Source organism: Emys orbicularis, chromosome 10 (genome assembly GCF_028017835.1).
Source record: "Emys orbicularis isolate rEmyOrb1 chromosome 10, rEmyOrb1.hap1, whole genome shotgun sequence".
NCBI lineage: Eukaryota > Metazoa > Chordata > Testudines > Emydidae > Emys > Emys orbicularis.
The window spans coordinates 7,144,386-7,171,164 of NC_088692.1; the positions used below are offsets into that span (position 1 = coordinate 7,144,386).

At 51.9% G+C, this 26,779-nt stretch overlaps 1 protein-coding gene across 1 annotated transcript in view; it reads right to left on the reverse strand.

Annotated features, from left to right (window-relative positions):
• The window catches only part of MYO15A (myosin XVA), an 85,116-nt gene extending 66,322 nt beyond the window's left edge, over positions 1-18,794 (reverse strand). Inside the window, exons 1-15 of the mRNA XM_065411968.1 lie at positions 16,416-18,794; positions 16,065-16,184; positions 13,851-14,225; positions 10,600-10,682; positions 9,963-10,026; positions 9,454-9,563; positions 8,783-8,857; positions 8,217-8,307; positions 7,385-7,390; positions 4,178-4,281; positions 2,239-2,302; positions 2,040-2,153; positions 1,536-1,697; positions 649-762; positions 3-61 (exon numbers count right to left, since the gene is read on the reverse strand). Coding sequence (XP_065268040.1) covers positions 3-61; positions 649-762; positions 1,536-1,697; positions 2,040-2,153; positions 2,239-2,302; positions 4,178-4,281; positions 7,385-7,390; positions 8,217-8,307; positions 8,783-8,857; positions 9,454-9,563; positions 9,963-10,026; positions 10,600-10,682; positions 13,851-14,225; positions 16,065-16,184; positions 16,416-18,794 — 3,920 coding nt within the window. The remainder of the gene's footprint in view (positions 1-2; positions 62-648; positions 763-1,535; positions 1,698-2,039; positions 2,154-2,238; positions 2,303-4,177; positions 4,282-7,384; positions 7,391-8,216; positions 8,308-8,782; positions 8,858-9,453; positions 9,564-9,962; positions 10,027-10,599; positions 10,683-13,850; positions 14,226-16,064; positions 16,185-16,415) is intronic.
• Positions 18,795-26,779: the final 7,985 nt, after the last annotated feature.

Here is a 26,779-nt window from a genome sequence, read left to right on the forward strand (position 1 = left end):
ACCTGGCATCAACGGCACTTTCCACAGTGAGGGGGGTGAAAATCTTCTCCCTCAGCGTTTCCTGTTGAGAAGGGCAAAACCAAACAAACAAACAGGTGAAATCCTCCCTAAAGCCGGTGTGGGGCTGCCATCACCTCTTAATGCAGACATGCGGCCCACGGGAGACTACAAGCCCCAGCATGCACTGCTCCATTCTGAACCAGGCAGATGGAGAGCGGGAGAAGAGGGATGAGATGAAGCCGGGTGAAGGAAAATTCAGAGAAAGCTTCACTGTCAGTGAGGCCTATTAGAGGGTGGGACAGTCGTCCACAGGGAGCATCTCTTGAGTCCTTCAGAAATGGATGGAACAAAGGTCTGGTGACTGTCCATTGGCGGGAGATGCCAAAACACACTTAGATGTTGTATAAATGGAGAGAGAGATGAGGGGGGCAGAGGACTCCACAGGGATGTTCCACAAACATGAAAAGCAAAGCAAGGGTGTCCTGCTGACAGATCAGATACTGAAAATACACCGGTCCCCTGCAGGGCGATGAAGTAAGCAGGGTCTCAGAGCAGAGACTCTCTTCACTGCCGTCTACCTTCCCCAGATGTCCCTCTAGCCACATCACACATCTGTCCAACCAGTCGTCTCGAATCCGTGGGCCTTACCGTCACTTTGAACGTGATGGCCTTCTGCAGCCCCTCTGGAGAGATCTGGAGCAGCTCGGCTACCGCACGGATCTCTCTTGCACTCACCACCGATGCGACCTCCTGGCAGTCTGTCTGTGAAATGCAAAAACAGCCCGTTGGCAGGCAACTTCCCAGGGGCCAGCACAGTTGGTACCCAGGGACAATCTAGGAGACCTCATACTGAAGGCCTTGTCCATCTCTGTTTATGAATATAGGCCCTGATCCTGAGCTGGAGTAGATCAGTGTAGCTCCATTGACCTGGTGCTCATAGAAGCACTGACTTCACTTGGGCTATGCTGATTTACACTAGCGGAGGATCTGGCCCATTGTCAACATTATTGTTTAGCACTAGAGGAAGAATCAGAACGTCCCTGCCATGGGAAAGGCTGATATTCTGATGCTGGTTTTTGTCCCAGATGGACCCAAAATGTTGAAATCTCAATTTGTTTTGCAGAACAGCAAGTTCAGAAAAGTGTTGATTTGGAAACATCAAAACATTTTGTGTCTGCCGGTTTGATGTGGAACTGCGTCTGCCAAAGCTGCTGTGGGGCTTCCTGGGCGTTGTAGTTCAGATGTCCCGTGGTGCCAGGATCCTCTGTGGGCCAGGGATTTTTTTTTTGGTTGCAGATTCCACAAAATGGAGAGAAGCTAAAATCTTGGGTTCAATTTTCTTTTGAGAGCTTCCTCCTTGCAGAGGGGCTTAGGGTCTGATCCAGATTCCATGGAAGCCAAACTGGAGTCTTTGCATTGGCTCCAACAGACATTGGATCAAAGCCCTAGTTTGCAGCATGCATCTAAAGTCCTTGCTATCAGTATCTCTTTGCGCCCTGGGTCCCCTTCCCGTCTCCCCCCTGGGAGACGATTACCTCATATTTTTCAAAGTAGACGTTCCCCAGGTGGAGGATGGAAGACAGAATTCGGAAGATGCTGTTCTGGTCCTCGGTGCTGAAGTTCAGGATCTCCATGGCGCTGAGCAACCTCCGGAAATCCTCAGCATCACTCTTGCCAGGAATCTCGCAGTTACCCCCCTGCGAAGGTCCCAATCAAAGCATATCTGGGGAACATGCAACCTGAGGCCCAGGAATTAGCCACAACAGGGGATGCAAATTTACTGGGACTGGGGATTTACCGATCTGGGGAGCGAAGCAACCTGAATGTCACAAGGACATGGGTGCTATCACAGCTCCAGAAAGAAATGGAATTGCAGGTTGTCAGCTGTTTGAGGCGGGGCTGCGTCTGCCTGTGTGTTTGTACAGGGCCTTGGACAATGGGTCCCAGATCCTGATTGGGGCTTTCGGGTGCTGCACCATAGAAATGATAAATCAAGTGGGCCTGATTGCTGAGCTCACGTGCGGACGTGGGCTCCATACCTGGTTCAGGTAATAGTACGTTTCTGCATCTTGAAGGCAGAATTGCTGCTTCTGCTGAGCAGGCAGGCCAGCCAGCATCTCATAGAATATGTGATAGTTCCTTTCGTTTTTGGCCTATGAAACAAGAAGGACAAGACTAAGGAAGCATCGTGACATGGTGATGGCAGTGGGGGGTGGCACAATAAATGCTGGGACTCACCTGAAACACGATCCTTGATTTCTCAAGAAGGTACTGTGAGGTTATGGCACCACAGATCAAGCCTCTGGGAGAGACAAAGGTTAGCGCCTGGGGGCTGGGAATCTTAGCAAGGCATCTCGTCAGACACAAGAGAGTGAAGGAAGGACCAAGGTTCTATCCACACCCAGCCCTCTGCACCTGCAGGACACTGGCTGTGTGGGAGGTGCCCAACCGATGCCAACCAATGGCTCCTGCTCATCACTCCAGAGGAACGTGAATGTCGCCCAAGGTCCCAGCCTGTCTGCTCAGTGGGAAACATCCTACTCCAGTACTGTTCAACTCCATAGCTGGCACTGCCAGCCCAGTGTCTCATCCCATCTCTCCCCTGAAGTACCTCTGGGTCCAAGGACTAGTCATTGCCCATTGTTTTCCCTTGAATCCGAGCTGAAACTGCCTCAGAACTCAGCACTGGGGGTGTCCTGCTAGCCAGGTGCCCCTGCTGCAACCCCCAGCACAGCTGAGCGAAGGGAGAGCCACCAGTATGGCATCTGCCTGCTGCTGCCTCTGGTAAACAAAGGGCCAACCATGTGAAGCCATCAAAGACAATGGATTGGCTGTTGCAGCCTGGCAGACTGTGTCAGACAGGCGACAATTAAACCTCCTGCACTAAAAGCCAATGCGGAAGAGAACCTCCTCCTTGTTCCCAGCGGGGAGAGATGGATTCTAGTCTATTCTGCAAAGGTTCTTACACTGCCCTCATCACCACAGTCTCTGAGTGCCTTCCAGCTGTGCATTAAGCAACGTGACTGACATCCATGTGGATGGATGGGCAGACAGAAAACCACCATAGCTGCCCAATTCCCAGGCTAAGCGAGAGGACCAAAGAGAAGGGTTGAGGATTTGAGCTGCTGAGTGTGGTGTATGGAGGACTGTGTTGGAATTGCAAGCCATCACTTTAAGAGTGGGAAGGGGGGTGAAAGGGGGAAAGCGGTTCCTGGTCCTGCTTGCATGCTGGAGGGCTCTGTTGTGAAGTGGCTGGGAGCAGGAGGCAATCTGCAGGCAGGCAGCCTAAGAGGAAGGTGGGGTGACTTGTGCGTCTTTGTTTTAGGGAGCAGCCTGCTTTGTCACTCTCTGGTTTTGGTTACTGTGTGTTATCATTCTGAATTCTAAGAAATAAAGTCATGTTGCATTGCAACCTTCCAGCAAGAGCAGTTACATTTTTGTCTAGCTTCTCTGTGTGTGCCATGAACTGAGGAAGCCACTGCCTTCTGCTGGGGAGCTGGTGCTCCCATGTCCTATATCCCAGCCCCAATGGAAGCCCTTCACCCCCCTCTCCCATTCATGTATTTGAATGAGAGACTGAGATGTATCCAGAGACTGGAGGAATGGCAGCCCCGCTACAAGGCCATGTCAGTTGGGACTGGGGGAGCTCAAAAGGAGGAATATTTTTAGGGCCTGATATTTGAAGCGAAGGCCTGAGTTGTGCACGTGGTTACCGCGACTGCGTATGCAGCTCTAGCAATTGGGTGTGCATGCGGCCGGTTACACATCTATTAGGCAGTGCTCACAGTCACACAACTGGCAGTGCAAATTAGGTGTGCAGTGGCACACACATGGTTTTTTTAAAAGCAGGCCCTTAAAATCAAACAACCTCTCCCCACACGCAAGAGGGACAAGGATCCAATCTGTCTGGGGAGACACCTTTCCACAAAGAGTTGCCTGCGGCTGGGTTGGCCGACCGCCCAGCCCGGGGAGCTGAATGGTTCCCGTGCTTTGAATGGAACCATTAAATCACAGCCATGGAGCACACGGATCTAACATCTCCCAGGGATTCTAATGGTCCCTCAAGTCAGCAGCCCAGAGGCAGGACCGTGGGGCGGAATTCCCTCGGGCTGGGGGTCAGTTTCAGACACACAGAGTGGGGTGTTAGAGGGACACTCATACGCTCATCATTACTTACTCCTCCAGAAAGATTTCCACAAATTTCCCAAACCTGCTGGAGTTGTCGTTCCTCACTGTTTTGGCATTTCCGAAGGATTCCAGCAGGGGGGTCGCTTCGAGGATCTGCCCCAGCCAGACAAAAAAAACCACCAAGCGCTGGTCAGGGTGAGACAGTCCAACCAGGGATGCCAAGACGCTGCAGTGATGGGCACAATGCAGAAACGAAAGGCTGGCTAGACACATCGGATTAACCCTCATGGCTGCCCTGGGCCAAGGATAAAAATGGTGCCTCCACCGCCAGCCTGCTCCTCTTGGGGACAGGAAGTAAAAGCCTTCCCCATCCTTTGCATAAGAATATGAGAAGGGCCACACTGGGTCAGACCAATGCTCCAACTAGCCCAGTATCCTGTCTTCCAACAGTGGCCAGTGCCGGGTGCTTCAGAGGGAATGAACAGAACTGGGCAATTGTTGAGTGATCCTGTCGCCCAGTCCCAGCTTCTGGCAGTCAGAAGTTTAGGGACACCCAGAGCATGGGGTTGTGTCTCTGACCATCTTGGCTATAGCCATTGATGGAACCATCCTCCATGAGTTTATCTAATTCTTTTTTGAACCCATTTATACTTTTGGCCTTCACAGCATCCCCTGGCAACGAATACCACAGTTGACAAATGTGCATCGTGTGAAGTACTTCCTTTTGATTTTTGAACCGGATGCCTATTAATTTCATTGTGTGATCGTCCAGTTCTTGTGTTATGTGAAGGGGTTAATAACACTTCCTTTCCCCCTTTCTCCACACCAGTCATGATTTTCTAGACCTCTATCATATCCCCACTTAGGCGTCTCTTTTCCAAGCTGAAAAGTCCCAGCCTTACTAATCTCTCCTCATACGGAAGCCGTTCCATACCCCTAATAATTTTTGTTGCCCTTCCCTGAACCTTTTCCAAGTCCAATATATCTTTTTTGAGATGGGGCGACCACATCTGCATGCAGTATTCAAGATGTGGACATACCATGGATTTATATAGAGGCAATATGATATTTTCTGTTTTATTATCTATCCCTTTCTTAATGATTTCTAACATTCTGTTCACTTTTTTGACTGCTGGTGCACATTGAGTGGATGTTTTTAGATAACTATCCACAATCACTCCAAGATCTCTTTCTTGAGTGGTGACAGCTAATTTAGACTCCATCATTGTATATGTATAGTTGGGATTATGTTTTCCAATGTGCATTACTTTGCATTTATCAACATTGAATTTCATCTGCCATTTTGTTGCCCAGTCACCCAATTTTGTGAGATCCTTTTGTAGCTCTTCGCAGTCTGCCTGGGACTTAACTATCTTGAGTAGTTTTGTATCATCTGCAAATTTTGCCACCTCACAGTTTACCCCTTTTTCCAGATAATTTATGAATATGTTGAATAGGACTGGTCCCAGTACAGACCCCTGGGGGACACCATTATTTACCTCTCTCCACTCTGAAAACTGACCGTTTATTCCTACCTTTTGTTTCCTATCTTTTAACCAGTTACCAATCTATGAGAGGACCTTCCCTCTCATCCCATGACACCTTACTTTGCTTAAGAGCCTTTGGTGAGGGACCTTGTCAAAGAACATAAGAACGGCCCTACTGGGTCAGACCAAAGGTCCATCCAGCCCAGTATCCTGTCTACCGACAGTGGCCAATGCCAGGTGCCCCAGAGGGAGTGAACCTAATAGGTAATGATCAAGTGATCTCTCTCCTGCCATCCTTCTCCACCCTCTGACAAACAGAGGCTAGGGACACCATTCCTTACCCATCCTGGCTAATAGCCATTAATGGACTTAACCTCCATGAATTTATCTAGTTCTCTTTTAAACCCTGTTATAGTCCTAGCCTTCACAACCTCCTCAGGCAAGGAGTTCCACAGGTTGACTGTGCGCTGTGTGAAGAAGAATTTCCTTTTATTTGTTTTAAACCTGCTGCCATTAATTTCATTTGGTGGTCCCTAGTTCTTAGTAAATAACTTTTCCTTATTCACTTTCTCTACACCACTCATGATTTTATATACCTCTATCATATTCCCCCTTAGTCTCCTCTTTTCCAAGCTGAAAAGTCCTAGCCTCTTTAATCTCTCCTCATATGGGACCCGTTCCAAACCCCTAATCATTTTAGTTGCCCTTTTCTGAACTTTTTATAATGCCAGTATATCTTTTTTGAGATGAGGAGACCACATCTGTATGCAGTATTCAAGATGTGGGCGTACCATGGATTTATATAAGGGCAATAAGCTATTCTCCATCTTATTCTCTATCCCTTTTTAAATAATTCCTAACATCCTGTTTGCTTTTTTGACTGCTTTCTGAAAATCTAAGTACACTATATCCCCCTTGTCCACATGCTTGTTTGCCCCCTCAAAGAATTCTAGTAGATTGGTGAGGCCTGATTTCCCTTTACAAAAACCATGTTGACTTTTCCCCAACAAAGCTTTTTGTTGTTTGTACAGCACCAGGCACAATGGGGTCCTGGTCCTTGACTGGGGCTCTTAGATGCCAGGGTAATAATTTTAAATTAATAATTACATTTTCTAAAGAAAGATGTTGCCTTGGGCATTGGCACCTCTGGCCCATTGGTGGACCCAGCTCTGCTCGGAAATGTTTTTCACCATCAGTAATTGTGACTGACACGAGCCATCCCAGGCGTTCAGGGCCTGAAAACTGGCGAACACAGCAAAACCTCCGTTCTCCCCCAGATGCAGTCTCAGGAAAATGGTGCTTCCAAGTTAAACATTTGGCTGAGCAATGAAGAGAGACCAGGGTTTGGCTTCCTTTAGTTCCTTTTCTATTTAAGGAGTGGAATACAGTGACCTGTCCGCAAATGCAGCAGTCATTGTCTGCTCTGCAACAGCTCCCGCACAAGGCTGGGGGCGAGGGTCGGTTTTAATGCGAGAAGGGTTTTCTAGTCTGTCTGCTGAGTGCCAGGGGACCTGTAACTCCCCACTGGATGATGGCTGAAGGAGGGCAGGAGGGGAGAAGGAGAGTAGGGGAGTGAAAGGAAAGATAATCACTGCAAAGCCACGCACACACACATAGGGCTCAAGGCTGCAGGCAAAAAAAACCCCAATGACTCCTAGGGGAGTTCTGAGCTGCAGGATTTAGCCTCAGCAGAGATAACACAGCAGGCCACTTTGGCATCACTCTGATAGGTAAGTGGAAATTTTGCATCCCACACACACACCCCATACCTCTATCTATGGTAGTACAGCAGGGACGCATAGGAAGAACAACAGGTCAGGGTCACCAACACACCGGCAGTGAGAAGAGGATAATAAGCCACACTCTATTGCCAAGAACTGTACGTTTACCCAGGAATTATCTGGGGAATGGGACCTAGCAATGGGACCTACCTCCCTAGAATGGGACCAACATCTGCCCATCCTGCTGCTGCAGAGGGCTTTATGAGGCTTCCTAGAATGCAGACCCTTCTCTGGCTTTCACACGGGGTCCGTCTGATGCTCTCTTTGCCAGGCAGAACGAACTTCTGGGCAGCGTGCTGCAATTTGGGGAGGAAGGCCCCTGCTCCAGCAGGAGGGGCACAGCTTGGAGACCCCTGAGTTTAGCCACAGAGAGCAAGGGAGGGAGGGATTTGAAGGGAGCCGAGAGACCGCAAGTGGGTCCCAAGGAAAAATGACTGCCTGCGAATGGCTCCAGGGAATAAGTCCCTGAAAGCCATCAGGGGAAAAGGCTCCAAACAGCCTTCAGTTTTTACTGCCTCATGCTGAATGTCCCAGGTACCTCTGGAGGGAATGCTTGCACCTGCTGGGTTGCAAAATATGCTGATTCTGTCCATGGGGACACATCTGCCAAGCTGCCGGCCAGGTTGGGACATCTGAGGGGGACGCACCTGCCGTGCTGCGGAGCAGGCCAGTACATCTTGGTCCAATGCACCTGCCAGGTGGCCACTCACCTCCGGTACCTCCCGCCATGCTGCCAGCTCTCCGGACACATTGGTGGCTCATGGCAGCACAGCGGTTCTCAGGGCACCATAGCTCGTGGCATCTGGAAAGGACACTGTACCTGCTGCATCACGTTGCGTTTCTGATTGACCGCTGCCAGGTAACGCAGGACCAGCTTGGTGGCTTCCGTTTTGCCTGAACCACTTTCGCCACTAGAAAGAGAAGACGCGAACATAAGGAAGGTCGCTGAGCGTGCAGTCAATCACCTGAAGCCAGCCCGAGAGGTTACCGAACTGAGCGGCAGCTACACAAGCTATGGGTGTGGTGCTCGGCCCTGCTCCCATTGAAATCAACCAAATTCCGACTGGCTTCAGTAGGGGCTGGACCTGGCCTGGCGGTTTTACCATTATATTGATTTTAATACTGTCAGGCTGGTTAAAGATGTCAGCAGAGATCGATCCAGGTAGCGCTCCATCGACATCCCTTTGGGATTTGCCATGACAATGATGATAAAGATGCCAGCTTCGCAGCCCTGCAGAAGGACCTCTCAGATCTACCTGCAGGCCAGGTGTGGCATGGGCGGTGGCTGGGCAAGCTGCCACGAGCGGGCTCAACCCGGAGCTAGAGGGGCCACCTCTTGGAACGAAAGGGGAGCTCCCTTTCCCCAGCGAGGCCACAAGCTCTCACCTGATGATAATACACTGGTTGTGTTTGGCATCCATCATTTTGGTATAGGCGACGTTTGCAATAGCAAAAAGGTGCCTGGAAAAGAGCCAGACGCACAGAGCATGAGGGGTAAAACAGTCCCTGCAGAGGAGGGGTTCCCACCAGCCCAACACCCTGGCTGGCAGCAGGACAAGGCTTCTGATGCTCTGAGCTGAGCCAGCTCCCTGGCCTTAGGTCACCCACTGGCACAAAGGAAGTCTGAAGACACCCAGCAGGATCGAACCCCAGGCTTGCTACCCACGGGCAGGAAAGATCTGTTACCTGCGCTGGGATCTCCACTCGAGAGAGATGACAGCTGCTTCATCATCAGACAGACCGTTTGGGCCTGAGCGCCCTCTGCAGCACCTCCCCATAGCTGCTCAGCACTGCCCAGGATCCTGCCCAACCCTGGGGCCAGATCCTGCAAACCCTGACCGCCCCAAGTGGTTGTGGATTGCAGTGGGGCTACTGGGGTGAGAGAGGATTACTCCCTGGAGTAAAGCTCTGCAGGCTCGGGTCCCCGGCCAGGACAATCTGAGCTCAAGGAGCCTGAGCAGCCGGGCTGTGCAGCTGGGACACCAGCCGGAAGGGGACTGTAACATGCCAGGAGGAGATAGACAGCACACTGCGCTCCGTGTGGGGGACGTACTTACGGGGGATTCTCTCCCAGCGCCCTTCCTTCATACTGCAGCACCTGCTCCGTCCCGTAGATGTTGTACATTTTGTAGGGGTTCACGGACACTAAGATGCTGCCTATGTAGGTCTGCAACAGCAAGAGACACACAGAGGAAATGCTGCTTATGTTTTTACGCTCAGCCACCGCTCGGCAGAAGACGAGCGGCAGGCATCCAAGCGGAGTGACAGTAATGCCTAATGCCATTTACCAAAGGATCTCAAAGCACTTTACAAAAGTGGGGGAAGGTCCATCTGTGGGAAAGAGTGGCATACATTGGTTAAGTCACTTGCTCAAAAAATCACACAGCGAGATGGGGGTGAAGCAGACTAGAACCCAGGCGTCCTGACACGCTGTGCCGTGAGTGACCCACCCACCAGACACACACTCTGCACATCAGTGTCAGACAGGACCCTCCACTGGTAATGCCGAGGAGACCCCGGGGCCTGTAATAAACTCTGAGTGCGACTTCAGCTGCCAGGAACTTACATAGATTAACTCACGGTCAAACCTCGTCTTGATGTTCTGCAGCACTGCCCCCTCCTGGAGGTCCCTGGAACACACAGCACAAAAAGGGATCAAGCCATGGCCGTAGTGCACAGCACCTTCAGAAAGAGGATGAGGCTGATGGCCAACAAATCCACTCCTGCCGTCTCCACAAATGAAAACCCAGCCAGCTCAGTGCCACCAACGTGCAAAGAAAAGGCACCCCTCCCAGGCACAGGCAGTCAACGCTCCGAAAAGTGAGGGTGGAGTCAGACTAAGGGAATCCACTGCCGAGGCTGGTGAGATCTTAAAGTGGGTCGGGGGAGGGCATCTGCAGAAGCTGTTCACAGCAGTGGGCACGGTCCATGCTAGGGCCTGGGGAGCACATTGTGCTAGTCTACATAACCAAGGTGAGACAACAGCTAAGACGGAGGGTCGGAGGTGACACCGAGATGATGGGACTCACCCAAGGTCACACAGCAGGTCAGTGGCAGAGCTGGGCCTGTACCCCAGATTCCTGATTCCCAGGCCGGTGCCCTGGCCCCTAGCCCACAATGGTGCTCTGCTGAGTGACACCAGCCAGCCCATGGTGATTAGCATTCCTTTTAGAGCAACCAGAGCATGCCGGTCAGTCACTTACTGCAGCTGGGTCATGTCCTCCACGCCATCTTCCTTCGGCTCTTCTCGGGGGCTCCTGGACGGCAGGTTGTGGATGGAGTGCATCTACACTCAGGGAGGAAGACATGCAGATCGGGCAGCGTTACTCAGAGAACTTCTCCGGCCAGCTCGGGGGCCTCACGAGACAGAGAGTCGGGGTCGGACCCCAGGCCAAGCTATTGCTCCCAAACTGGTCCAACTGGCCTGTCCGTCTGCCTGGGCTGGGGACAAGATCCCCACTGCTCTATAGTGACTGGACTGGCTCAACCCTCTCCCATCAGCAAGAGGAAACCCTAGGGAGCAATGAGGCTTGTGCAGGTGGAGCCGGAGGTTACAGAAGGGACTTTGCAAAGGGGGAGGTCTGACCCCAACCCTTTGCTGACAAGTCCCTTCATTGCAGCAGGCCACCAGGTGGCATCACCTGGTACAGCCACCGATAAGGCCAGGGAGTGTGGAGGGGTTGGGACACCAGGCCCTGGAGCAGTTCCTATCTCCTCATCCCTTTTTGGGCGTGGGTGTGTGACGGCCGCCATCTTGGCCTGCATGACTGGGATTAAACCAGAGACCCCCCGAGCTAAAAGCATGAACTGCTACAGCTTGAACTAAAGAGCCAGCCCTTGTAGCTAGGGCCTGTCACAGGGCCAGATCTCTGCAAATTGGGACGTGCATAACACACTAACCAGTGGGTTCCAGTTGTAGCTATGGAGGCACTGACAAAAATCAACTGCCTGATGGAGGTGGCTTTCCAATAAAGGAGAACAGAACTGGCCCTGTTCAGGGGTACAGCCGCTATGGAGCGACCCCTTTGGGCAGGAGCTTCAGCAGAGAGATGTCTTGAGATCAGACCATGCCGCTCCGCTCTGCATCACTCCCCGGGCTTCCCCTCACTTACCATATCCAGCTCACACCTCTCAGCCTTGGTTTCCAAACCCTGCACAACTCTGCCCTGGTCTGCATCTCTAACCACATTCCCTGCCCCTCCACTTTGTTCCACTGATGATACCAGTCCTGCTGCCCTGTCTTTCCCCTCTTCACCCAGGCTTTCATGCTGGGCCCTATGTGGGACCAGCCCACCAACCCCCTCCCAAAGATTCATTTCTTCTACCAGCTGCACCCCCTCGCTCACACACACACACAGAATATTAGACTGAGGACTTGTCTACATGGGGACATTCAGGAAAGTTAATCCAAATTAATTTTTAAAGCAAATTCATTTAACCACAATCAATCCCTTTGTGGACACTCTTGTGAATTAAGCTAAACCAAATTAAGACCACTTTAATTCTGAATGAGAGTCTCCATGCATGGGTTCAACATGGTTTGACTAATCCACCTTTAATCCGAATTAACACAAGGTGTGAATTTATTTTCCTGAGTGTTCCCACGTAGACAGAGAGAGAAAACGAAAATGACTATTAATTATTTGCATTACAGTAGCACCTATAGGCCTGAGCTGAGAGCAGGGCCTGAAACAGTCTCTGACATAAAAGGATCACAATCTAAGCAATGTGGATGGGGAATCCATGCCGTGCCCTACCCCCTAGACCACACTGTCCCTCAGCAGCTCCCCCAGTGTATTGTCCCTCTGCATTCCACTATAGCGCACGCCTTGAACTGCTGGGTAACATACACAGGCCCCTATATTGTCACACTGGCACCTATTTAGCTTTCAAGAACAATGCAAAGGGTAGCTGAGGCACTGCTACAACCCCCGCGTGACATTCAGAGGTGGAAGATACCCATTGGGTCCCTGGTTCACCTCCCCCCAGCCAGTGCAGTATTGGTCCCTCTCATCTCATTCCCTGTGCTTCGTCTAACGTGATTTTAAACGCCTCGCGCAGCGTCAGCTGAATGCACAGAAGAGCCACAGAGCGTCTGTTACTTCACAAAAAGCCCAGGTAACTAAGAGTCACCAGCTTGGAAGAGCAGACAATAAACCCTGGAGCTTTTTCAATCATCACCGTAGCTCCTAACCTGGAGAGCATCCAGCCCCTCATGGGCTCAGGCCAGGGTAGGCAGCAAGCAGGTAAGCCAATCGCCATCCACGGTAAGCCAGTCACGTACTGGGGTAGGTCTCAGATGAGCTCTGTCAGCCAGTGTGTGCCAAGAGAGGCCCCTCTAATTAAAACGCTCCTTCTGTTCCAATGCAGCTACCTGCCACAGATCAAGTCTCTGCATTTACATATACCTCTTTTGTTCCATTGCTATGACAGAGGTCAAACGGCTCCAAAAGTACCAGCTGTCACCCTGGCTGCGGTGGGGGGGCTTATAGTTTTACAATGACAGAGCCCAGAGATAGCTCTGTGCCTTTATTAAACCTCAGTCTGGACCGGGCTGGTTTCCCCTTTCCAGCGTACGTGCCAGTTCGCTAGCTGTGCCCGCACCACCTGGCTCCTGCAGCCTGCTGTTGGGGAACCTCTTTCCAACAGGCCAGGCCAATTTTTAACCAGCCAAAGCCAACTTCGTGGTGCCAGCTGTGGTCTCCGGGGGGTTGGCTGTTAGTAAGTCAGCCCAAGCAGGGGATGTTTGCATGGGAGCACAGGCTAGCCACCTTAGCTTCTCTCCTGCTCAGAACTGCCATGTGGGTAAAGCCGCGCTCCCACTGGTATGGTCTCATCTTGCTGACCCCACTGGGCATCCTTACCCCAGAGCAAGCGAGAGGAGCGTCAGAGCCAGGACCGGATGGCATGGAGGAGAAAACATTGTTTTATTTTCACATCTGACGTCAGCTCTTGTGCAAGAGAAGGGAGCCAGATCTAGTGGTTAGAGCAGGCGGCTGGCAGTCAGGACTCCTGGGTTCCTCTGGCTGGCTGGCTGTAAGCACCTGATGCTCATTCCATGCTGGGAGAAGGGTGGGGAAGGGGCACATCCAGGGGCTACACATTAACTCTACTAATAGACAAGGTCTGGTTTTAACCCTTCAAACCCTGGTGTTTTCCACAGCACTCGGCCAATTTGTTTCTCTGACCAATGTGTAACTTACACCCCCCATCTCACTGCAGATTTGGCCCAGAGGATTTTAAGAGAGCTGTACCTGCTTACCCCAGGGGCCAAATGTTGCTCACTCTTCAGTGTAAGGGCCTGATCCAACGCCTCCTGACATCGTTTGGATCTGGATCTTTGGATCCGGTCCTACATTCAGATTAACCCCTGTGGGTTTACTACAATGTAAACTGGCCCCAGGTCTGGATCCTGCTCTAAATGCACCAAACTGGCCCAAATCCCTGGAATTACCTTATCGTGCCAGGGCGGTTTTTTGCCCATGTTCCCACGCTCCCAGTGGTTCCCATCACCCCGGTTCTGCACTGAGGATCGGTGGGTCAGGTACCCAGCAGTGCTGTCTCCTCTCCGGCCCGACCACCTGTTCAGGCTCTCAGTGGGAGGGTTATGAAGCAGTTTCTCAGAAGACCACGGGCTGGGTGACGCACGGACGTTCACCATCTGCTGCTTAGACCAGTGCTGCTTGTGCATGTAGGACATCCTTCTGAAGGTGCCCAGCCTCTGGACCTGTGGCATGACAACGGCGTACCTCCCCACGCCGTCCTCCCCTGACATGTCCTCGTTCTCAAAGAGCTCAGCTGGGAGTTTTGCTGGTCTGCTGCATGCTTCCTGCAGGGATGGGGACCCGGCAAAGGAGGGGCCAGCTCCCGTCACAGAATGCGGGCCTTTGAAGGCCACAGTTCTTTGCGATTGAGGGCCCAGATTTGCTTTGCCTTTCAGCACAGCGTGGGGGCTGCAGGTGGCCGAATAAGACAAATTCCCACCCGGAACCTTATGCGCCCAGTTTGGGGTAGGTGACCGTGACCTGTTTGCTTCTCCCATTGGCATCGTAGCATGTTTTAGGGACGGAGCGGGGGAGACCGGCTTCTGAGAAGGGCTCCTACCAAGGGGGCGTCTAGGATCTGTCGGTGATGGTGGGCGTTGTCCCTGGGCTACATGTCCGCCCTCTCTCACTGAGAATTGGAGAGCTGTGGGTCCTAATGTCTGACCTGCCACTGGCTGTCCAAACCGTTTCAGGAATGCATTCCTACCTCCTGCTTCACCTGCAAGCATGCTGCTGGTTTCTGCAGGAGAAGGCCTCCTCGTGGAAGGGGTCTGGGTCATCCCAGCCAGAGGCTGGCCGATGCGTTTGATAAATGCATTCGGGATCCCAGGAGCAGGGCTGGGAGGTGGAGGTAGCTTTGAAATGTTCCTCATGCTTCCACCTCCTGCCATCTTGGGTGATGGAGTTCGCTGAGCTGGCATTTCGTTCCCAGAAGCCCTGTCCCAACGTGGCCGTGCAGGCAGCTCCCCCACCGGCCCATTAGCATCCATGGGGGACGGGGACCAGTCAGGTAGAAAGTTAGGAGAGTCTTTGATGGTAACACGATGGCTTCCTTGGCGTGTCAGCATCTGAGGGGAGGGTGTTCTTGCCAATCCCCGGGGAGGCGGCCCGCCTCTGACAGACGGCATCGGGGATGGTGGGATGGGAGACTGAGCTCCCGCTGGACGGCCCAACTGCTTCAGAAATGAGTTCCTCATTAAAGGCTTCACTGCTTTAGTTGGAGGCTCGGGCTGCCTGTTCCAAGCCTGGGGGAGCCGCCTATGCATTTCCACGGGCGAGCGCCTCAGTCTCCTTGATAGCTGAGGGGAAGATGACCGTATGCTCCCAGCGCCCCTGGCCGAAAAGCTAGGGGACCTTGCCTCAGGAGGAGACCCAAACTGCCTCAGAGATGGGTGAGGTGAAGAGGGTGCTTTCAGCTCCCCAGGGGCAGGATTATGGAGCCCTGGAGGGGCTAAGCTCCCAGGCACCGTGGCTGGGGTGGTGCCTTGGGGGGTTGAGCCAAACATTTGAAACCTCGATGAGCTGGATTTGAGGGTGGGCTGTGGGGACGGCAGGCTGGAAGGTGGCTCACCCCTTGTGCTATTGACGTGCTTTAGCACAGGCTGTGGAGACCAACTCCTCTGACTCATGAATGGGTTCTGAGCTGTTGGCCTAGGAGATGACATGGGCTGGAAGGTGGAATCTATAGGTGCTGTGCTCCCAGCGGTGGAGGAGTTTTGTCTCCATGATCGAGGAGGAGAGGAGACATTTTCTCTGGCCACTGGAGACCCTGGTCTCCTCAAAGAGGGAGGAGGAGCAGGGGCAGGGCTCTTCATCCTCAGAGAGGATCGCGGTGAGGGAGGGGGACTTCTGGGTCTCATTGGTGACTGATAAGAGGGAAACTGTGGAGACTTCCCAGTCATGTGGCTACCGAACTGCTGCAGAAAGGGGTTGTTCGTCTCTGGCTTTTGAAAATCCGCCTGTGGCTGGTTAAAGTTGAGCCTTTTCACACTGGGTTTTGGAGAAGGGGGTCTCTGCCACATAGAAGAATGAGACGGTGGCCTGAGGAGCTCCAGACTGCTTCTGCTTCCTACTCTCCTTAAAGGCTGAGGGGAGGGAGGCCTTTGGGAGTTGTTGTTACTGACTGTGTAATCGAATTTCCTCATAGGCAAGAGAGGTGCCGACTCTAAGGTCTCCATCCCTGCTAATTTATGGCCAAACTTTTTATAGGACGGCTCAATAAATGGATGCCGGTCATGTGATTTCTCCTGGGGGATGTCAAAACGTCTTACAGAGGGCTGTGGAGAAGAGTGATGAAAGCTCTGTCTCTCTGGACTCCTACACTGCCTGCTAAGTTTTGGGGAAGAGGTGGAACTTGGCATGTCGCCGTGTCTAATTGATGGCTGAGGGGAAGGTGGCCTCAGAGGCCCGCTCTCACCAAATGACAAAGATGTTGCCCTCCTTACTGGAGAGGGCGTGGGAGGCCTGCCCTTCACCTCGCTCCCACGGTGTTTTAAAATGGGTTTTGGTTGCGTGAGGGATCTTTGTAAGAACTGCCCTAGGGGGCTCCCACATCCTCGCGGAGAGAAGCTTTGCAAATGCGCCCCCTGGACATTGCCTTGCTGGCCACCAGGGTCAAACCTGCTTCCCATTGACTTTGGAGAGTGAGGCCTTGGAAGCCGGCTGCCATGATCCTGGCCAACACGGCCGTATGTCACTGAGGGTTGGGGATCCCCAACACTGAACTGGGCAAAGGGAGGCGCCAGCGGCTCGTATTCACCGTAGTCATCCTCATCTTGATCTACGCCGGCAAGGGAAATATGCGGAGAAGGAGGGAGGGGAACATCAAGTTTGTCTCTGCCAAATAGCTTCACCTGAGGCCTGGGGAAGAGCCTGAACTTCCTGTTTAACGACAGTTTAGAAGGCAACGTTTCCTCGATCCCCTGCTGCTCAAAGAAGGAAGAATTAGGGAGCATAAAAGGGTAATCTCCATTCTCATCCGCCAACTCCTCTGGCTCATCCATCTCCGTTATATCGTCCAAGGGATACGCATAAGGGTTATAGGAAGACTGAGCTGGAGGGTCCCATTCGTATTCGCTGTAACTGATTTCATGCTGAGGGGAATAATCATCCAGATAGCCCATTTCATCTACCCTCAGGTTGTCGGGCCCTCCAGAAGGACCATATCTGTCTTCAAAAGAGCTGTATGGCCCTGTTTGCTCTTCGTAGTAATCCATATCGCTCCTGTATTGGTCATAGGGTTCATATGGTGAATAGCCGGAAGGTGACTCATAATCCTGGTCTTCATAGTCGTAGTAGTCAGACTGGTTTGGCAGTGGATCATCGTAGTAGTCCATGGGCTCTTCATAAAGCTCATATTCTTCTTCCATATCATATCCAGGGTCGTCCTCGTAATCAGATACCCTTCTGTTATGAAAGTCGTGTCCGTCTGCATAGTCAGTTGGTGCCTGGAGGTAGCTTTCCTCCTCAGGGTAGCCATACTGAGCTGGGGCCTGCGGGTCGTAAAAGCTGCTGTCATCCTGGTAACAGTTGTAATAGTCCAGTGGGACTACAGGGCCCTCATACCCGCTTGGCCTGCGCTGTGAGAACCTCCCAGAGGGCTGCCTCACAAGGCCGCCATGTTCAAAATTTGGCTGGTAGCCATATTCCTCTTCCCCTTGACCATAGAGCCTCCTGGCTCCAGAGAACCTTTTCATGTTGGCTCGGTGCCTCAGAATCTCGTCCTCTGACGGGAAGGGGAGTTTCTTAGCTCCAATCCTAGACAGCCAGGCCTCATTCATGGACCTCTCATTGTAGGTAAGCCTGGCCCGTTTGGACAGGAACTTTCTTGTCAGCCAGCTGGTGGCGGCAGCAGCTTTGCTCAGGATCTGAGCCCGGGGTTTGAATTTCTCTTTCGTTCTCCTCCGGCGGAAGAGGCTGCTTAAGAACCCACCCTCCTCCTTAGGTTTCTCGCCGCCCAATCCCAGCCGTATCAGCAGGAAAGAGGGCTTTTTCGGGTTGCCACTGGCCTCCTTTTTCTTCTTCTTCTTCCCTATACTCTTGAAGCGCATCATGAGGTTGGAGGTGGATTTCAGCACTGCCTTGTTCTTCTTCTTCATCTTCTTCTTCGTGCTGTATTTATTCAGCCCCCAGAAAAACCGGGAGGTGTTCTTGAACTGGCCCTTCTTGGAGCGCTTCAGGCCTAGCCTCTTGAAGCCCATGAAGAGCTTGGATGCACTCTTCAGGCTCTTCTTCATTTTGGACTTGGGCGGTTCCACTTCCCTCCTAGCTAGACCAGCCATTGCCTTGGTAGCCCCTTTCAGCTGAGCCTTGGCATGCTCCTTCTTTGCCCCCTTCTTCTTCTTGGCATCATCGCCCGCCAGCCCCATCACCAGGTGGGAGGCACCTTTGAGGTGCAGGTCCTTCTTCTTTTTCTTTGCAGAATAATCTTCCTCCTCCTCCTCTTCCTCCTCCTCTTCCGACAGCACCTTTTTCCCTTTCCCCTGCTTCTTACCAGCCATGGCTTTGGAGGCCTCCTTTTTGTCCTTCCCTTTCTTTTTCTTAGGGTCTTCCTCACTGTCCTCATCTTCGTCCTCCTCCTCCTCCTCCACCATCTCACTCTCCTCATCACTGTCTTCCTCGGCATTGCTCTTCGTTAGTTCAGAGTCCGAGGCCTCCTCCGACTCACTGAGAACCTCCTTCTTCCCCTTCTTGGCATCCTTCCCCTTCTTCTCATCCTTCCCTTTCCCCTTTGCCACTTCCTTCCCTTTCCCCCCTTTGGCATTGCTCTTTCCCCCCTTGACCTCGTCCTTGCCCTTCTTGGCATTGCCACCCTTCTCAGCGGTCTTTTTGGTCTCACCTTTTTTGCCACCCATGCTCCTGGTGTTTCAGGCTCATACTCTAGCCTCCAGGTGCGGCCGTGCCATACGTCACCCACGATCCTGAGTATAGGTGTGGGTTATAACAGTGTCCCCCTGGGCGGTCAATCCCACAAAACCAGGCAGCAGCAAGCCTTCAAAGCCAAACCTTCATGCTGCCCATGCACATTCGTGAGCCAATTGTAACGTCTTCCCAGCAGCAGAAGGAAAGCTTTTCTGCATTGCTCCGAAACAGGGGCATGCAGTGCCAGGAGCTAGTGCTCGTATACAGGTCTTGGTTTTATTTACCTTTGCAGGGTTTCAGTGAGACAGAGCAGTTCTCCATCCTTCCCCTCCTAGGCTTAGTCGTTCCTTCTTAGTCCCCCCTACTGCACTTTAGAATGTGAATGCAGTGTCCCACCGGTGATGAGAACATCCCCTGATACTTGCAGCTGCATCCTCTGGGAGACCCTGCTTCATCCTTCCACTGGGAAGTCCCCGGTCCTGGCTCTTAACATTCCATAACGACTCCTCGGTCAAAATGTCTCATCCCATCCTGCGATGCACCTTTCTGCCAGGCACGGGGAGTTAAGAACTCAAGTTATTGCGACTGTTCTGCTAGACTGTAACTGTATCTCCTTGGCTCCTGGCCGTATGAATAATGCAAGTGGGCTGCCCTGCTTCCACTCAGAGACTCTTCCAAAGGAGACAGAAGAAGCGAAGGAAGAGAACTCAGAAATGGCCTCTGGCCAGCGCTCCAAATGCACTGGCCACAGCAATTGGAAGATAAATCTGGATGAAGGCAAAGAGTGGAAAACATTCTTCTTAGAGGGTGAAATTCACATTCACCGCTAGCAACCTACGCCTTACGTCACCCAAAGGGCTTCAATTGGATAAAGTGGTGTGTAGTCTCTCTGCCTAGGGGGTGAATTTTCTCCCAGACAGCATAGGTCTTCTGTTGGTTTTCTCCCCACAGTATTGATCCCCACCAGGGATATCCGCATTAAAACAGGGGCGCTGATTCTCCTCTTGCTCACAGTGCCATAAATCAGGAGTCACTGGGAGACACACCAGTGTTCCTAGTGGGAACAGTGTCAGGAGCTTGTCTGCCTCTTTCTCCACCAGGCCAGGAGGCTACATTTACGTGTCAAAATTAGGAGACAATGATCCTGTTACAGAGGGTGGGCCAGATTCAACTTTCATCTACACTGGGGACGGTTGCTGGGGTTGCTCTAACGTAGCTGAGAGCACGACCTCGGTTCAGGAATAAGCAGCAGGGATGGGTGAAATCTAGCCTGAAGACCCTGTTCTCATCCACCATCTTAGCCATTGACAAGGGGAGAACACAAAGGCACAGTCTTCGAATAGGACCTTTCCCATGAGATGTCGGTGACTCACTCATGTTAAGAAAGCTCAAGTCCTTCAGAGCCAAATTCTGCTCTCACGGCCACGCACCTGCTGACTCCAGTAGGACTGCCTGGGTGAGAGACCTTCACCCTGTGATTTCTTTTTAACCTTGCAAATCTGACAACTGTGGTGAAATTAACCCTCAAGAATAACTGATAAGCATGTGGGTTTTCAAGGGAGCCAATGAAAAGAGCAGGACGGGACATCCTGGTTTATAGAGGGCAGGACCTTCCATCCGGGAGCCTGAATTCCACAGCGTTAGTGACACTGGATCTCCAGCCTTCTCAAACTGCCTAAGGGGACATTGGCGCAAGCAGGCCAAAGGCAATACCATTCAGGGGGATTCAGGTGAGCTCCAAAGTCAATAAACCACAGAGAAAAGGACGGGAGGATTGGAATGATCATAAGCCGCTAGGCATATCCACGCAGCTTTCCGCTGACAGCCTGAGCCCTACAGCAATTCACATCCCAGGCAGCCTGCACTGACGAGACAGCTGTCCGCAGCCTACACACCTGCTAAACGCATGAGCTGCTACAGCTGTGCTTGCACTAAACCTGCCTGGCGGGGGAGGGGGACTGTGACAGCTCATAGCCTGTGTGGATCAGGCACGAAGGGGGCCCCATAACATACACTCGCCAGTGGGTTACGCGTGCAGTTAGCAGGGGGATGCAGGAATGTGATCGTGCATGTTTGCTTGTTGTGTGCACAAGATTGTCTGTGAAAGGGCAGGGGGATGTGTGGCGTGCCCGCACGTGACTAGTGTGTTTGCATGGCTGGGGCGTGCACAGGGACAGCAACTGTGGAATGGGAAATCAGAGCCCTGCAAGCAGTTGCAGCCGAGCCCTGTTTTCCACCCCCCAGTTTCCCCATCGCCCCCTGCAGGACAATGGGGATAATCTCCATGTGTTTTAAATTTACTTCCCAAGCAGGGTGGAAAGAATACAGAGATCCTGCCACCACCACATGCTCTGTTCTGGAGGACGCTGGTATCTTCTCTAGCATAAGGCAGGCCCTAAGGGCAGCCAGGAAGCCTGGCGAGCTTTCTGCTGGATGGTATAATGCTGCGGATGATTTCGGAACCCTCAGTCGCTGCCAGCTCCCTGTGACATTAATATCACTCCACGGCAAGCCCTGCAGCATGTTTTCTGTGGCCAGTAGCAAATGGCTTAATAGCACCGGGCACTGCTGTGGTTTTTCTATCCCTTCCCCAGGAATTTCAGGCCCCGAGGCCCTTTCTAAGACCCAGACGTCTGTGCTCCTGGCTCAGGTTTCATAAGGAAAGCAAAGGAGCACATTTCATATCGGAGCCCGACTAACTTGAAATCAGACACTCAAATCTTCCCCAGCCTTCGTGTTCACTGCGCCGCTCTTATTGCAAATCAGGAGGGCTGCTCTTCTGTGAATTCAGTGGCGGGGGAGGCCCAGCCATGCCTCCTTGGGCCGACGAGCAGCGACCGGGCTTGCTTTTCAGCCAGGCAAAATCGTGCTGAGGATACTTGTTTGCTTTGCAGCATGCTGCCTCCACTCCCAGATCCCCTTGTAGTCAACTCCACTCCCCCAGTGACTGTTCCTACAGCGCAATGGGCAGCGCTGTGGGAGACGCATTAATAGGTGGGTGTGCCGGAGCGCTCAGGGCCGTGTATGTGGCGCCCTCTGCTGGGAGGACACCAGTCTTAGGCTTATTTCCCCTTTGCAATGAGGAGAATTGATCCCCACGGAGACAGCAGGGAGCCCTGTTTTCACCTGCAGCCCTTCCTGACTGACCCCTCCTGAGGCTCTTAGGCCCAGAGCCACCAAGGTATTTAGGCACCTAACTGCCACTGAACTCAATGGGCATCAGGAGCCTAAATCCCTTGGTGGATCGGGGTCGCAGGCGTTACTCACTCCTAGCCTTCACTGAAGTGTGGCCTTGGGTGTTTCACCTGAGTAAAGGCCACAACCTAAAGGGCCAAATCCTCAGCTGGTGTAAATCCACGTAGCTCCACTGAGGTCAGAGCTCCGTCACTTTACACCAGCTGAGGATCGGGCTCGTTAAGGTTTGGCCTTCACTCAGGATTCTGAAGGACAATTTGGTGCCTCTCTGTGTCCATCGCTGATCTCCAGACCCAAACCCAGCCAGGCTGTGCTGCCTGCCGGCTCGCTGAAAGCCACCCAGCCAGCGAGCATCAGCTGACAGCAGCTCGGGAGGAAGGAGACTGATTAAAAGCAAATGAGCATTTCGTTGCATTCAGGCCTCTCTTACCCAAGCTTCCTAGGGTCAGACAGCTGCTCCAGCTCCAGCTGACCTCAATGGTAAACAGCTCCCATTGACTTAAGGGTTCAGGATCAGGGCCTGTTGAACAAATGGATTCTTGACTATTTGAGCAGGAGTCACAAACAGGCCAGCTCCTCGGTGTGTGTACATGGCAAAGCTCAATAATGGAGCTACGCCAATCTAGGATCGGTGCAAAATCTCACCCCTGCCTAAAGCCCCGGGGAAAAATTCACAAAGAGAATGAAAAATGACCTTTTCTGGAGAGATCTGAAGGTGAGCGCTGCAGAGCTGGAAAGCTTGTCTCTTTTACCAACAGAAGTTGGTCCAATAAAATGTATTACCTTGCCCACCTTGTCTTCTAGGGAGACAGAGACAGAGTGTAGAGCAGTGTTACCAACTCTCACAACTTTAACAAGTCTCACAATCATTGCTGCTTTTTCTTAAAGCTCCAGCTCCTGGAGTCATGGGAATGTGGGAGAATCTTGGCTTGTGATATTACCTCGCCTACCTTGTCTTGTAGGGAGAGAGAGAGACAGGGTGTAGGGGTGTGTATGTGTGTGGGTGTAGCGGGGTGGTTACCCCGCTCCTGCCTGGAAGGGCTTAAAACAGCCCTGGCAGAGGGCTGCAGCTCTAAAAGCTGGGCTGATTGGGGAAGTAGCCACAGCTGGGCCACGCCCCAATCAGGCCACAGCTGGCCTGTATAAAAAGGCTGGGAGCCAGAGGCCAGACAGTCTCTCTCTGTACTTAGAGGGAGAACGGCCTGGCTGCAGAGAGCGAGACATAGGGTACCTGTCTGGAGCAGGGCTGGGGGAAAGGCTGGGGAGCTCCAGGCTGCGGCCTAGTAGGAGGCCAAGGGGTACTGGGAGTTGCAGAGGGCAGCCCATGGGTAGGCCGAGGCAGCAGGTCCAAACCCAACCTTGCCTGTGATGAGTGGCCTATACTGCAGTCTGCCTCAGGAAGTGGGGGCTAGTTGGTGACTGGTAGTGGCCTTATTCTGAGATGAGGTAGGGATAGTGGGAGGGGGTTCCCTGGGGAGGGGAGACCCTTGTACTGAGGGGTGTACTGCCAGAGGGCAGCACCCCAGATACAAGGGCACTGGGGTCCGGGAGGGACATGGGGGCCAGAGGACAGGTGGATCACTGGCCTGCAGGGGGCGCTCCAGGATGCTGGAAGGTCTAATTCCCAGAAGAGACCAGCAGGAGGCGCTGCAGGGGTGAGTCCGCCCCTTTACAGTGGGTTATACATAAGGAGTGTGTGTGTGTGGTGTGTGAACGCATAGTGTGCGGGAGGGTGATACGGGGGGAGTGTGGTGTGTGAATGAATGTATAGTGTGTATGGGGGCGGTGGTGCATACGCTCACACTGGTGGTTGCCCTTTTCCACCTTCTTCTATTCATGACTCCCCCACCAATCCTGCAGCTTGCTGCCAGCATCAACTATTTATGACGGACCTGGATTCGAGTGGCTGCAAATTCATGAAAATTTAAGCAGAGATGTTCTAAATTTGTCATTTGTTTCACCCATCTGGATCACCTTCCCACCGAAAAGACACTCAGAGCCACAGTCAGTCGCCTTTACACTAGATTTCAAAGCTGGCCAGCTCTCCTGCCCCTGAGATGCTGCATCTCTCAGGGGTCAGAGAGCTCGTCGGCCAGCCAGTATTTTACACGTACAACTGCTAAGTGCCAAGGACATTAGCTCCAGGCACGCTGGTGATTTACATGCAAACAGGACATTTTATGACATGTACGAGCACGTGGACAATAGAGAGTTTTGTACAGAATCAAGGGAAATCAAGACACCATTCCTTAACGTGAACTAAGAGCTTCTATGCAGGGGTTTGTGGCCACTTGATCTGGGACACTGCAGATCCACTAACCACCCCGTTCCCCAGCCTGCTCCCAACCCCTCTCCTTGCGCTGGCTGGAGGAGAACCCAGCTTCACCATGCAACCAGACGGTGGAATTCCTGCCTGCCCCTACTGCACTGCCACCCTTCCAACCCACTGCACACCAAACCCCCATGATCCTACTGAGTTGGAGCCTTCTGCAGCCCCTGCTGGCTGGCTTCTGGTTTTCCTCTGTGCACAGTGAGGCAGTGCCTGTCATGGGTACATCCCCTGGTTTTCTGATGGTCTATTTTACATGGTTGTTGTAAAGAATGAACAGAGGAAACAAGGCTGGAGCATTGCCAAGTGGCTGGGTTAAACAAAGACAGGGCAGGCCCATGCAAAGAAGTCAGCCTCAGTGTTGCCAACCCCAAATACTCAAAAATGATGGGATTGGTTTAATAATCATAAGATTATTTTTAAAATGGAGTTCTTTTTATTTGCTCTCTTGTTGGTGAGCCTTTAGGGTGCACTGGCTTCACATTTTCACGCTGTTTTCAGCACCCATGGGGGCTGACACTTACTTTAAAAAAAGCCAAGATTCTCACATATTCCCATGACTCCAGGAGCTGGAGCTTTAAGAAAAAGCAGCAATGATTGCGAGACTCATGTTAAAATTGTGAGAGTTGGTAACACTGCTCTACATTCTGTCTCTCTCTCCCCCTAGAAGACAAAGTAGGCGAGGTAATATCTTTTATTGAACCAACTTCTGTTGGTGACAGAGACAAGCTTTCCAGCTCCGCAGCGCTCACCTTCTGATCTCCCCAGAAAAGGTCATTTTTCATTTTTTTCATGAATTTTTCCCCTGGGGCTTTAGACAGAGGTGAAATTTTGCACCGATCCTAGATTGGCGTAGCTCCATTATTGAGCTTTGCTATGTATACACACCGAGGAGCTGGCCTGTTTGTGACTCCTGCTCAAATAGTCAAGAATCTCTTTGTTCACACAGGCCCTGATCCTGAACCCTTAAGTCAGTGGGAGCTTTTTACCACTGAGGTCAGCTGGACCAGGAGCAGGCCCCTATGCCAAATGCTGACGGACCCTAGGAAGCTCTGGGTAAGAGAGTTCTGAATGCAATGGAAATGCCACTTTTCCCCAATGCACGGGGTCTGCATTGCAGAGAGCTCACGCCGGGACTCTGTACTCCCTGCTCTGTGGAGCATTGATCCATGGTATGTCTATGTATGGCCATGTGTACAGAGAAGGCTGCTGGTGGGTTGGAGGAGTGGCAGGGCATGGGCAGCGGATCCAATAAGTGCCGACCCACTAGACCTGAGCGCCGCACTAGGGGAGTACCGAGGGCAGGGCTCCTCATGTCTCCTGTAACAATGATAATCTCTTAGCAGCTACCACCTGCAGGAACACTTTGCTTACCTGCAAATCTGACATCAGGAATTAGAACATTCAAAAACCAGTAGGAGAACACTTCAATCTCTCTGGACACTCAATAACAGACTTAAAAGTAGCAATTCTTCAACAAAAAACTTCAAAAACAGACTCCAACGAGAAACTGCAGAACTGGAATTAATTTGCAAACTGGACACCATCAAATTAGGCCTGAATAAAGACTGGGAGTGGATGGGTCACTACAAAAACTAATGTCCCCTCTGCTGATACTCACACCTTCTTGTCAACTGTTGAGAATAGCCCACTTCCACCTTAATTGAATTGGCTCGTTAGTACTGACACCCCACTTGGTAAGGCAACTCCCATCTTTTCATATGCTGTGTATGTATACCTCCCTACTGTATGTTCCACTCCATGCATCTGATGAAGTGGGTTTTAGCCCATGAAAGCTTAGGCCCAAATACATTTGTTAGTCTCTAAGGTGTCACAAGGACTCCTCGTTGTTTTTGCTTACCGAAATTCAACATTTACCCACAGATCTAGTATGGCAGCATGGGCAGCAGCCATGCTAGCCTTAAGTGTTGGCCAATTGTATATGTCAGTGTGTCCCTTTGCAGGACAGAATATCTGACCTGTTCAATAGATTGTGAGTGTCGCCATCTAGAGGCCGCAGCCTGCTGAGGCTACAAATCCTATGCAGCTAAAAGTGATTTGATTTGGGTCAAATGGTTTTAACCTGTGTTTTGGAGCAAAGGTCCTAAGTTTTGTCTCCAATGCTGCACGTGAGCCATTTGGCTAGCAATGGCAATGTCCACTGAATGGACCACGTGGCTTCCTTACACATTTAAACTCATGGTCTCATTTCACATAGGCCACCAAACAGCCGTCAGATGGGTCTCTACAGCCCCACACTGGGTTTGATTGGGTGAACTACAAATCCCCGTATTAATGCCCGGACCCAGCTAGCCTCCCTTACATTGTTATTTTGAGCACAGAGCTGGGAGACATTTTTCATATGAAACTTTTTTTGGCAAAAAATAGAGTTGGTGACATCAACATACATTGCGAATTTGTGCCAGTTTCAGCAAATTTTTTTTGGTTTAAAAA